A 13,741-nucleotide genomic window follows, 5' to 3' on the forward strand; every position below is an offset into this window, starting at 1 on the left:
TTTTTTTTTTTTTTAGTTGATTGATGGCTTAAGTCTTAAGGCCCTCTATTGAACAATAGTTGTGACACCAATCATGACCCAAATTGGGGTGGAAGGAGCAATATAGTGGATGGAAACATAAAGGTCCTAGATATGGGATCCATGGACAAATACTCAGCTCAGCTCTACTGCATGGTGGCCTCAAATAGTGTTGGAATTTGTAAAATGGTAGATCCCAAGGCCCCATGCTCACATGTCAAATTTTCAGTCCAATTGAAATTGGCCAGATAATAAAACAAGGCATTGAATAATCCAATACTACTAAGAGAGTGTCCATGATAACAAATGGTGCATAAAAATACATGGGATGGGAAATAATTGAATTTGAGGCTGAAAGTTCATGGATGATGGCTTAAAAGCCTCAAACATGGGATCTATGGATGAAAACTCGGCTCTGCAATGTGGTGATTCAAATGATGTTGAAATTTATGCAAAGGTAGAACCCAAGGTCTTTGCTTACATGTTAAGTTTTCAATTCAACATTGGCCAAGTGGAAAAACAAGGCACTTGACAATCCAACACTATCAGTCTTTGTATAGACATGGGAGGGGTGAATGATTGAATTTGAGGTTGAAATTTTATGGATAGCAGCTTAGAGGTCCTAAACATGGAATTCGTGGACAACCACTCAGCTCTACTGCGTGGTGGCACAAATAGCATTAAAACTTGTGAGGAGGTACACCCCAAGGTCCATTTTTATCCCAATCAGTTTGGTCAAATGGTAAAATAAAGTATTAAAAAATCCAAAATTACCAAAAGGGTACATGGGACTATCAAGTTCATACAAATATATGTGAGGATAAATGATTTGAATTTGAGGTTAAATTTCAATATGTATCCAGATCGATCAGGGATCGGGGATTAGTCTGAACCGAAATTGATCCGATACAATCAATACAAGACCGATACTTGAAACCATGCCCGTGTGCACTTTCTAAGCCAAGACACATGATGTTGTGAAAAGACCCCTTACCCCTCTAGTTTTCAGTGTCATATGTCTAAGCATAGAGAGCATAAACGAGTACCATTCTTTCTCCTAAGTTTTAAACACACTTATACATGTATAATTAAGCTTAATCAGAAGTTATATATCCATCACTATAGATCAGATGCTGACCCAATTAATCTGCTACAGTAATTAGGTCCAACATTAAGATTCAAATATTTTTTTGGTGAAACATTAAGATTAAAATTCGGTTTAAATGAATACAGATAAGAACCTGCATCGAATTGATTGATCCAAGCCATGAATGACTCAACCACATGTATATTTGTGACAATTGAAAAGAAAAACCCCACATGTATAGAGATCAGATTTAATGCTTTAAAAGCATGACAAAGATTTGGGTCATTGGTAGATCTGATATTTAAGTAAAGAATGGGGTCAAGTAGTGCTCAAAAAGTTGGGTTGGCCATAAAAATTTGCAGGTGAGTGCCAAACCCTTAACGTACTGTTTAAGTTATCAATGAATAAAGATGGAAAGTAGCTTTTCGCCTAATAATGAATGGTGTGATGGATTGTGTTTTTGGCATTATTGAGTGTTCCAACTACCAGAAGTCATGTGGTTGACATAACTTTTCAATTCCAGCAAACAAAAAAAAAAAAAAAAAAAAGACATAACTTTTCAATGTTAAAAGATCAGAACACAAGTGGATGCTTTGAAGAAAGCATTTTGCCTTTAGATTTTGGTCTTCCATGCGTGGGTCTCACTCCACATTTAAACACCCAACAAACTTCACAGAGATTTTTTAACCTCTATTATTGATATCAAATTCTGATAATCTTCTTCCACCATGGCTGAGGGAATTACTCTTGTTGCACCATGGGTGAATGGAAACTTGATACAAATTTCGAAGGAGATTTTTTATGAGAAACTCAATTTTGGGTTTTCATAATGACTCTTTGTATGATAAATGATTGAAAGTGTCAGAGAGTATGACGTCTTGTATCCAGTAGCGTGGATTGATTTTGAAGGATTGTGGGACCATATCAAACCTAGAGAAATCTACCCACCTTACGCGTTATCTTTATTATTTGGCCAGGCGATTTGATGGATCCATGGCGGGGTTTCTTTTTTTTTTTTTGAGGGGGGGCGCCAAAACCCCTCACCAAAATTTATTAGGGTTACATGGGTATTTTGATATGGAGCCAGATTCTCTCCGGCCAGTAAGCATCCCAACATGCATTCGACGACTAAGAGTACATAGGGGTGTGTTGGTGTGTATGCTTTGGTCCTCCCAGCATGCATCCGACAACTAGGAGGACCTAGGGGTGTGTTGGTGTGTATGCTTTGGTCCTCCCGCCGTTGAATGCCATGCTGGGCATCCCAACGGCTAAAGAGGATCTAAATCCTCAGTAATGTGTGCCTTTGTAGGTTTTCTATAAATTTAATTACAATGATAGTTCATCCTCAGAAATCTAAGAGAAACATGATGATGAATGATTGTGACCCTATTCTCCATTACTAATAAAGTAAATCTCATCTCATCGTGGAAATATGTAATCTTATCAAACCATGTAAATTCTTGCATTGTGAAAACTCAATCCAATACAAAATGAAAAGTAAAGAAAAAAAATGAAATTGGGAACTAAAATGAACCCATCTGAAAGCATGAAAACTTTAGGAAGGGTCAGACTTCTTGTCAGATTTTCACCTTACCATAACTATGAACTAATGAACTATCACTACAATCTCTCTTTTAGGAAGTCCTATATTTGACTTAATCTTAATAATAAGTAATGGGCCAGAAAACTTCAGGCTTTTCAACAAATAACCCCTGTCTGGGCCTAGAATTTGAATCACATGAGGTGAAAGACCCAGGCCTTATTATGGTCTACAGTACAAGCTTGTACAAGACCTGGCTATCCTTTAACCCATTGGGCCAAGAACATAGGACATGAAATGGGTCATACCAATGCAGATACACATCTATATTCAAATTCAAATTGATCAGATCCACAAATCAGATTCATAGACATGTACAAGATTCGAATGGATAAAAGATAATATATTTATGATTGTTTATTAATTGGATTGGATATTTAACAAGCCATATAGGTAGAGGTGTCAACGGGTCAGTTTGGCCCAGTTTCAGTCTAGGTTGAATCGGTTTTGGTGTGAGAATGGTGAAACCAAAATCAAACCAATAAGAAAATTCTGATTTTGATTTTGAGTCAGTTTCAATTTAGTTTTGGGTTCATTTGGTTTCCAGTACGCTTTGATTTGTTAATGAGATTACAATCACCCAAATCAGACCGGTCCAATAAGCCTTTGGTTCAATTTGGTCCAAATCCAATTGGCTCAATCTAGAGCAATTTTACCAATTCGATTTAGGTATTAACACCCCTACATATAAGCATATCCGTATTACGTTTAAAATCTCACCCAGCGACAATCCTAGTTTGAGCTTCTAAACTATACTGGGCCAGAAATTTTAACACATCATTATTGGCAAAAGAAAAGACTTCAGGCCATTGTCCAATTATGGCTAGGAAGGATGCTAAACCCAAGGTAACACAGCCAAGTCACGAGGGGCCCAATCCTACCTATTGGCCTATAGTTTCTCTGGCTTGGTTTATAACCTCCAAGGTAACGATGCTAATTGGTTTGGTCTCAATTTTTTGGTTCAGTTCAAGATGCAACATGTGGCAATCAAGCAAACATCGAATAAGAGCATGTTTTCCAAATCAATGGAAAAACTCTTTATTTGTAGACATCATAATCCACCAAACTTTTCTAAACATTGAAAAAGAAAGGGAAAAGATTGCTATCTGGTCATTCACCCTGACACTTATACACAAAGGTGACAAAATGACCACACTACCACTAATTGAATGCCTATACACTTACCCTGGTTGGTTCTCATGTTAGCACAATGGCCACACAACCAAGAAAAAGAAACAAAACTTATCATCTACATAATGCATTGATTAAAGCATCAAAAGAGCTATGGGTAATTCAATATATTTAAATTCAAATCAACGGTCAATACCCTAAAACCAAAACAAGACCAAACCAAGAGAAGATTTCAGGTTTTGAAACCAAGATCAAACCAACTTATTTTAATTGGATTCAATTTGATTTTAAAACGACTAATTTCAGTTCCAGTTTTGGATCTTGGTTTTATTGACACCCTCACTCCAGATAGTAGTTATTGGATCAGAGCATTATTCATTAGTTAAGGAGTCAGATTGGACACAGACCTCCACAAATTGTTCCAACCTCAAATTGAAAGAATGTTTGATCACATAGATTGATGGGAGTCTTCACTTTGCAATCTAACCTCTTCAAACTTAGGGTAGAAATTATAAATTAAAAAAATCCCTCCCATCCTGAGTCAAGGTGGTGCAAGGATGAGGGAGACGTCCCTGATGTTGAAAGAGAACTGAACTAATCAAGAAAATCCTAAAACAGAGTTCAAGGGGAAGAGGAGCATGAGAATTAGAAAACCTACACTTTCCATATAACACTTCCAGAAATCTATGGAAGATTGAGAGCAGCCTATATACAGATAAGAGTGATAAAGCATAAATCTGAAACACCCAGACTGCAAAATAGACAGAACATACTAATTTAGAAGCAAAGATGATTCAAGGTGAATCATATTTACTGAATCTTTTGAGACTTCATGACAACCCTTCCAGCTTCATTAACTACATGTCCATTGATATAGTGTTGTCGACAGACCGGCATATAGATATCAGCCCCACCAATCAGTTCTGCCTGTGTATCCTTCGTCTTCCTTAAGGTAAAGAAAGCACGCTTACCGCAGAATTCACATCGAGCAGTTAATTTGGTTACAGAATCAGCCAAAGGTACAACATCAAGCACTGAACCAAAGCTCCTCCTGCACACGAAATTTAGGAAATTTATTAAATTGAGACCAAACCCAGTAAAAGCAAATAATAGATCAACATAGATAGCATCAAGTATTTCATGGAACCACCTACTAATGAACAAGAATTACTCAAGTAAGGATTAGCTATACCTCAAGTAGTCACCATCAAGACCAGCAAGAATTACTGTCTTCCCATCATTGTCAGCTGCCTTACAACAGAAATCATAAAGGTCTTCAAAAAATTGAGCCTCATCAATCCCTATCACATCGAGCTGCAACCATATGGCATCCAATTAAGAATAAGAACAATGGAAACAATCAGAGATGATCACAGATGCACACTGGATCAGGACCCAAAGCAGAGTAATAGAAGAAGAAATCAAACAAACAAGAACAATTGATGGAATAGAATCAACAGATTCAGAGAACAGGATTCAAATCCGAGTAATGGCAGGGTAAATCAAACTACTAACTACAAAGATCAAACTTCAAAATGTACCTTTTCATAAGCTTGGACTCCAATTTTTTCTTTCAATGATGATAGATCAGCCAAGGAAAAACATGGCAGCTTCACCCCATCATGGGTCACAGCGGAGTCCAATCCATATCTTGTATCCTTGTTCGATTTTATCACTGCTACATTTCTACAATCATAATAGAGATTAAAATCACAAAACCCATGACAGAAGAATCAATAGAATCCCAAATTCTACCAGAACCCATAAATTAACAGAAGCAGACCTTCCATTATTGCTTGCAGCCTGGATGCCACGGAAGAGAGCCGTAGTTTTTCCTGCAAACATTGGGCCGATGATGACATGAATCTCCCCAGAAGACAATCGAGAAGGCTCCATGGAATTCCAGGAAGAACTTGGAATTGAAGAATCAAAGATGGAGAAGGGCTCTAAAGGATCAAGCCCTTTCGAGTTAGAGAGAGGTTAGGATTTGTGGAAGGAGGGTTTGAGAGAGAGATCTTATAAAAGAAGGGAGTGGTGGCTTCCTTGAGAAGGTTTAAGCTGGGAGTTTGAACTTTCAAATCGCACTAATAAATAACTACTCGTCCTTTGCCTTTTTTAATTTGAATTCTTGGCCACGCGTCTATTATTTTTTGACAAATGGAGGGAAGGGATAAAGGGATTTGAATTTTCAGGAGTCTTTGTTTTTCTTTTGGCGGGTTTTGGAGGGAAATCATATTGGGAAATCAAAGGATTCATGATCTATGTCCTATGTGGTAGTTCGAGATTTGGAAATAAACATGGTTTAAAGAATTCGGAATCGGGCTGGTGAATCGGTCGATTCTGATCTAAATCAGGCCATAGCTTATCCACAATCCCAGATGATTCTAGCCGATTCCTACCAATTCTACTCCATTTTTTTTGGCCAATTCTAGTTGATTCGGATTGGAATTGGTATTCATGGTTTCAATTTTCAATTCCATCTTTTGAATCCTTGAAAACAAACCAAATAGAAAAATACCTCTATTTTGAATTAATTCAATTAACCCGGTTCAAATCTTGAAGTTCAAGATTCTAGGCAATGAAAATCGCATGGAATAAAAAATGGGTCTGGTTCTAGTTTTGAGTCTTTTTCACCGGTTTAAAATTAATTCTAAAATATTAAAAAAACAAAAAAACAAAAAAACCACAACCACGTAGGAAGGTTTTTTTTTTTTTTTTTGCTAAAAACGGGTATCCAGCCTATGGCCTGACTAGTCCCACGGGTTCATACTGACCCCATAATCGTATGGGCCTGGTCATACCAAGGTTGAATGAGAACCATGCGGATCCATACTAACCCCATGAGAACCATTCAATTTGAAAATGGCTCTATTTTGAAATAATTCAATAACAATACCTAAATCCATGGCTAGGCCTAGACATATGGGGATCGCTACCAAGTTTGCCTGATGGGACAATCAAGAGGCTGAAAATTTGTCAATGGTTGCCAAAGGCTTCACTCAAAACCCATGTATTAACTTGGCAAGCAAGCTACCATGATCCGGGAAAGTACGAATGGTAAGCCTACCATTTCTATAAAAAGGAAGAAAGAAGAATGCCTTCCCTTCCTCAAGGGAGACCTCATTGAGGGTGGTTTTCAGGGTAGGAAGAGGCAACCTCACAGCTTTGTTGCTAAAGAAAAAGTCAAGGAAAATAAGCAAATTACCTAAGGCTGTTTATGCTCTATGGTTTCATGCAATCCACTGCGCCAGCGAGGAGACCAATCGGAGGAGGTGCAAAAGCATCCAAACAAGGGGCAGCGTGATCTTTTTGCCACACTTGTTTGGGTGTAGGGGCACACGACTAGATAGAGGTCTTTCCCCCTAAATTGTTAACATCCAAGAAATCAAGAATGCATGGTTTAGCATACTTGATATGATAGGCAAAGCTTCTCATAGTACTACTGCTCTTGCCAAGTTCAGGTGGCAGGGATGGTAGCAAGCATTCCAGGACTCTTAATCAATGGAACTTGAAGCCTATTCCCCTTTGTCCTCCAAAGGTTGGCCAGCATAGTTCACGGCATCTAGGCAACCCGAGCCATTGGAGGTGGCATTGACGTAGCTCAACACCAAAGTTATGGAAATTGAAAATGACTATCATACCTTCCATGCATTACAGAAAATACGTACACCTTATGGTAATTCTTAGACTATGAAATTGAACTATAAAAGTGACAGTTCAGAATTAGACGATTAAGTCTGCTCATTTTGTTTAACCTGTATGGTCAAATAGCTTTCCAAAAAAGTTAGATGATGGGCATTTTGTGTCCTATGAATAATCCATACACTTCATATGACAAGAATGCAATATGATCTAAACATGCTGGGAATGACCTAATATGGCATAAAACAAAACATAGCATATTCATCAAAAATCAAATCAAACCAAACAATCAATACAATATACATGTTTATGCAGTAATTTATAAAAGAAAAGGTGGTTAGGGGCTAAGGGTTTATACATTTATACATCACAACTGGTTATGTTGCATTGCAATAGGGTGTACAATAGCATCTAAACCAAGATTAAGATTCCAAAAATTAAATAAAAGATAGTTGACGTATGTGGCGCCACATCTAGGGCAAAAAACCTTGCCAAGGCGCACATGGTGATGCCTTGCCCACCTAGGTGAGCACCATATCAACCAGAATAAGGCAACTTCCTGCCTTGCCCATCCCAATATGCCTCGTCACCTGATCGATGCCTTGACAGCAATGCATACACATAATTCCCACTGCTCTTTGAATGGCCTCGTAGAGAGTGATACTACTGTTGGAGCCCATTTTCCATTGGCCACACCCTATTTCTCAGCTTGAATAAATAGACCTTTTCATGTCCATTTCATAAGCCATAGCTGAATGAGAAAAACTCAAGGATATTCAGGTCAACGAGAATAAATCAAATGTAGAATGTGACTCAATGATGGATGGAAGAGGATCATCATCACTATTTTGCCGCAAGACACTGTTGCCAAGGCCAATTGAAGAACGCGTCTTAAACCCACGATATCTTCAACATGTGCATGACACAGTTGCGAGAGGTTGAACATTGTGTTGTTCCAACAAAGTACCTACCTTACAACTTTGTCTGGCAGTAACTTCAAAGGCATTTTGGATGCAAGATGAGCACTTGTATGGCCCATGGAAAAGAAATATGTGAAAAATGTTATATTTTTTATACTAGAAACATCAGTTTAGAGGATAAAAGTACCTCACATAATAACCCAATTCCCATGGAAAAGAAATATGTGAAAAATGTTATATGTTTTATACTAGAAACATCAGTTTAGAGGATAAAAGTACCTCACATAATAACCCAATTGATTCTTCCAAGCAGATACAGCAAAAAGGGATAAAAGTACCTCACATAAGTCCAGTTGATTCTTCCAAGCAGACACACCAAAAAGCTATATTTGCTATTTAATCTACACAATGGAAAATAATGTAATCTGTTCATTTGTCAAGATAATATTAGAAAAAGAAAAAAAGAAAAAAAAAGCGTAGCGAAGTGGAAGCAAATAGGTTACATTTTCCAAGTTTATGATTAGTTGTGCTAAGCAAGTAAGACGAAATTTGAGCTTTTTGAGCTTTCACATGTTGTCACAACAACCGAAGGAGTCATGATGCCTACACCTAAGTTCAAGTGGAGTGCCAATGAGAAGAAGGTTCACACCCTCAACTCGAACGCAATGAATGCCCTGTTTTGTGCATTGAGTCCAGAAAAATTGAACTGGATTTCCATATGCAAGACGGCACATGAGATATGGAAAACCTTAGAGGTTAACTATGAAGGTACAAGTCAAGTAAATGGCTCTTAAATTTACCTTCTAGTTTATCATTTTGAATTATTCTAAATGAAGGATAGTGAGAAATCTCATGGTAGATTTGGTAATAAGAATCTTAGATCTCTATCTAAGAATTGGGAACCCAAGATAACCACCATTCAAGAGGCGGAAGACCTTAGAAAGCTTGCTCTAGGGGATAATGAATCCAAAAAGAAGAAGGTCGTTGCCCTTATGACCTCCGATGATGAAGATTTCAATGAAGATGGGGGAGGACTAGAAATTTCAAAAACTTCTTAAGGAGAAATCATGGTAGTAGACAACCGTCCAATGCTACAACCATAATAAGTTGGGATACTTGGCCAATGAGTGACCTTCCAATTAGTTGTCGAATGACAAAGGACTCCCCTAATGAGGATTGTCATCCAAGTGATGAGGAAGAGGTAGGAGTTAATCCCTCTCATGAGGAATTGTCAATTGCTTTCGAGGAACTACAAAAGAAGTTCGAAAAAATATTTTTAAAATGTGAGGGACTTAGAAAAGAACCTCTTCCCTCTACGTTAAACTTCGAAAATGATTCTCTAAAACAAGCCACTGAGACCTTCAGCTCACAAGTTGATGATCTAAAGACATCACTTGAGAAGCTCACTGATGGGGATTGATCAAAGAATTGCCCAATTGGCCAAAATGGCCATGTCTGTAGACCTACCAAGACCATTAGAAAGGTTTCACATAATTCAGAACCTTTAAATTCTATTGTATATCAATGGAGTGGAAAAGAGGGGCATACAAAATTTCAACGCCGCCTTAGGACAAACCAACATGGACAAAGGCAAAATGGGTACCAGAAAACACTTTAAATTTCCTATTTGTTAAGGTTGGTCATTATAAATTAGAAGAAGAAGAAGAAGAAAAGGGAAAAGAGAGAGAAGAGAGATGGTTGTAACCTCTGGAAGGTGCAACCTTATGTTGAGACTCCCACTTCATTCAATATTCATAATAGTGGCATGTGACATAACCCTACTTAGGGCATAAAAGGAAATACAGGACATAGAAGGGAAAACAACACAAAGTTACTGTTCATGACACTGTTCATGTGAAATAGAATGAGAACTCAATGGACCCCCTCTTCGCAGAAAAAGAAAAAACAAAAAAAATAAATAAATATCTGGAGAACCCATTAACACCACAAGGAAGAATATATTAAAATATATATATATATATATAGAAGAAAATTAATAATGTTCCACAACACATGTATGACATATCAAGTCTTAACATAGAAATGAGCAAAGAAGGAAAATACAAACAGAAAGAAGGGCTATGAACAGTTTTTTAGAGCTTAAAGAAAGAGAAAAAAGAGTATTGACCTTGACAAACCCAGTGTCAGGATTCTTATCCCATAATTCATATAACTTATTCAATGAACACGAGTGAAGTATATAGATCAGAAAAAAACACTGAGTTTAACATGACCCACCACAAAAGTGGGGTAAAAGTAAGAAACCACTGAAGTGCAAGAATGAACACAAGTGAAGTATATAGGTCAGAAAAAAACACTGAGTTTAACATGACCCACCATAAAAGTGGGGTAAAAGAAACCACTGAAGTGCAAGAACATCCGGAGCAGAGGGTATGTTTCTGTGTGAGCATTATCCAAACAAAAATTTAATATAATCCTTCAATAAGGAGGAACAAAGAATCACTATAGCAGTGAAGGCATTGAGAGCAGTGGATCTATTAAGAATCACAATCGAAGCACTGAGGGAATTGAGAAAACACATTCTGTCAAGAATCACAACTCGCAGATTAGCTTTCCCTTCTACTAAAGAAATATTTAGGCAGAAAACGGACCTCAAATGGCAGGGGAAAAAACACAGGCATTTAGATATTGGCTTTGGAGATTGTCCTTGTCAGCATAGTAATGTTGGGCAGAGAATATCCTCTAAGGAGCAAAGGAGTTTGAAGAAAATTCCAGTTTCATCAATCAAGAAATATGCAGATCTTTTCTTTTTACCTAATTTTTCACAAATATACATCCGTTAGCTCCATTCAACAGAGAATACTTTTATCACTGAGGCTGAGACCCAAAACCCAAGCAAATACCTCAAAACCAGAACTCTAAATATTGATAAATCATCCATCAAGATAAACATTAAAGAAGCAAGAAATTTGAACTGCCCGATTCTTAAAACAAATCTGAAACAAAAGTGTTACAGAATTGAATCAAATAATTTCCTCAAAACGTCTAACCAAGATGATAAAGTGAACAGATACCAGAAGATATCAAAGCAATGCACAGAAGAATGCCATTGATAAGAAGTTGGAATCTAAAGAAAAATCAGATGTATTGGGGCTCATCATCTCCCAGAAACTTTGAGTGAGCATAGATACTTCTAGAACAAGAAACTAAACTGTAGAATCATAAACCTTGTAATTGGGACCCATGGCTGTCTGTCATTATTGCCATTAGATAAATGGATAAAAGAAGTAGTCACCTATGAATGGCCATTCAGTTACACTCATTCTGGAAAAGTGTAAGGACACCTTTCAGTTAATTAAGCTTGAAATCATCTTTCAGCAAATTAAGTAGACCAACTACTTCAGCAAATTAAGTTGACCGAATACTTCAACTTGTCACCAAAAACCTTTACAAGAGCACTCCCCATCTTTAAAATGATGGAACCTATTCCTGTCCCTCACAATAATCTCTCTATTAAAAACTCTAGATATGATCTTTGTAGCATCATGGCAATCCCCGCAAACCCTTAGATTTTTCACAATCCTTATAGGAACTCCTTCACCCAAACTGATCAAACCAAAAGCAATTGCAACCTTCTCACTATGTCTACACAGAGCATCCTCTTTGTCTTCTTCCTCTATATCAAAGAGCACAGGATTAGTATTAGCTACATAACCTGACAGTCTTAACCTTCTTGAGATCTCGCCCAACATCACCTCAATCTCACCATACCTGAGGTGTGATTTGTCCCCCACAAAGAACTCATGGACCTCACCACCAACCTCTATAACACTACAACCAGGGATCTTTCTCACCCCTTTAGCTTTCATTAACTGTCTCACATTACTAACACGGTCCCAATCTCTAGAATCTGCATACATGTTTGACAATTGCACATAGGCACCATGATTTTTATCTTCTAGCTCTAGAATCTTGCTTAATGCAAGCTCCCCTAGCTCCATATTTCTATGGATTCTACAAGCATTAAGTAAAGCTCCCCAAGCACCAGCATGAGGCTTCATTGGCATATTACTGATAAAGTCAAAAGCATCATCTAAGTGGCCAGCTCGTCCATATAAGTCAGCCATGCACCCATAATGCTCAAGTTCAGGCTCAAGTCCATACACTTGGATCATCGAGTCAAAATGCTTGCGACCTTTCTCAACCAATCCAACAACACTACAACCCCTTAAAACTGCAATGAAGGTCACTTCATTGGGCAAAACACACTCTTGTTTCATGAGGTCAAAAAGCTTGAGACACTCCTCACCAGCACCATTCATTGCCAACCCACCAATAGCGGCACTCCATGTGTAGACATTCTTCTCTCTCATCTCCCAGAAGACGTTCATGGCTCTACCCATGTTACCACATTTTGAGTACATGTCTATGAGTGCAGTCCCTAGAGTCACAGTCAATCGAAGCCTATTCCTCTCTATATATATATGTGCCCATCTTCCTTGATCCAAAGCACCTAAGTGGCTACATGCTGATAGTACAGAGACCATGGTAGCCTCACTAACTTCCACACCCTCCTTTTGCATTAAGTGGAACAGGTGCAAGGCCTCCCTTGAGCGACCACATTGTGCGTACCCTGCAATCATTGCATTCCAAGAAATGGGGTCCCTATAAGGTATTTCATCAAACAGCTTCTGTGCAAAATCAACCTCACCACACCTGGCGCAAGCACTAAGCATTGCTGTCCGTGTCACCAAATCCGGCTCATAAATTCCTGAAAACAGTCTCCGGGAAGAATCAAGAAAACCCAACTCGGCATATGAATTGATCAACCCACTTTGAATATGTGGCTCTAATTCAAAGCCGTGCTTTATCAAAGAAGCATGAACAGCTAGGCTAGTCTTGGGTAAGGAGACCCGTGCACAAGTGCGAACGAGGAAAGTGAAGGTGTAGTTATCAGGAGAAAGATTGGAGCTTAGAATTCGGTGGAAGAAGTGAAAGCTCCGTTCAGGATTGGGGCCTTTGGAGTGGGCTCTGATCATGGAGTTGAGGGCGAAGACAGTAGGATTATGGGACTGGTCAAGGAGTTGTTGGGAATAACCCACATTCTGTGGGTGGTGAAGAGCTATTGAAGCAAGAAACTGGGCAAAGAAGAAAGGGTCGTTAAGAAGACCGTTAATGAGCAATTGGGTATGGATCTGCCTGATCTCCTGGAGGCCACTACATGATTCAACCAGGGAAATTGTTGGGTGTTTAGTTATACATCTTAAACTGCTCATGGTTGGACTCGCTTGTGGCAATTGTTTCACGTCTCTTTGAGTGTTTATTATAGAACTGGAAAAAGGTGACAAACCACAGTTACTCCCTCCTTGTAGATATGATACT

At 38.3% G+C, this 13,741-nt stretch overlaps 2 protein-coding genes across 2 annotated transcripts; both read right to left on the minus strand.

Annotated features, from left to right (window-relative positions):
• Positions 1 to 4,481: 4,481 nt before the first annotated feature.
• On the minus strand, positions 4,482 to 5,909 carry LOC122068727 (thymidine kinase-like). Its single transcript, XM_042632608.1, has 4 exons — positions 5,620 to 5,909; positions 5,378 to 5,522; positions 5,029 to 5,150; positions 4,482 to 4,887 (listed from the first exon to the last, which is right to left on the minus strand). Exons 1-4 carry the CDS (start codon positions 5,730 to 5,732, stop codon positions 4,647 to 4,649), a joined length of 621 nt encoding a protein of 206 aa, XP_042488542.1. The 5' UTR covers positions 5,733 to 5,909; the 3' UTR covers positions 4,482 to 4,646.
• A 5,356-nt stretch (positions 5,910 to 11,265) lies between these two features.
• On the minus strand, positions 11,266 to 13,741 carry LOC122068726 (putative pentatricopeptide repeat-containing protein At5g40405). The gene has a single exon (XM_042632607.1). It carries the CDS (start codon positions 13,633 to 13,635, stop codon positions 11,794 to 11,796), a length of 1,842 nt encoding a protein of 613 aa, XP_042488541.1. The 5' UTR covers positions 13,636 to 13,741; the 3' UTR covers positions 11,266 to 11,793.

The sequence above is a fragment of the Macadamia integrifolia genome, unplaced genomic scaffold (assembly GCF_013358625.1).
Source record: "Macadamia integrifolia cultivar HAES 741 unplaced genomic scaffold, SCU_Mint_v3 scaffold453, whole genome shotgun sequence".
Classification (NCBI taxonomy): domain Eukaryota; kingdom Viridiplantae; phylum Streptophyta; class Magnoliopsida; order Proteales; family Proteaceae; genus Macadamia; species Macadamia integrifolia.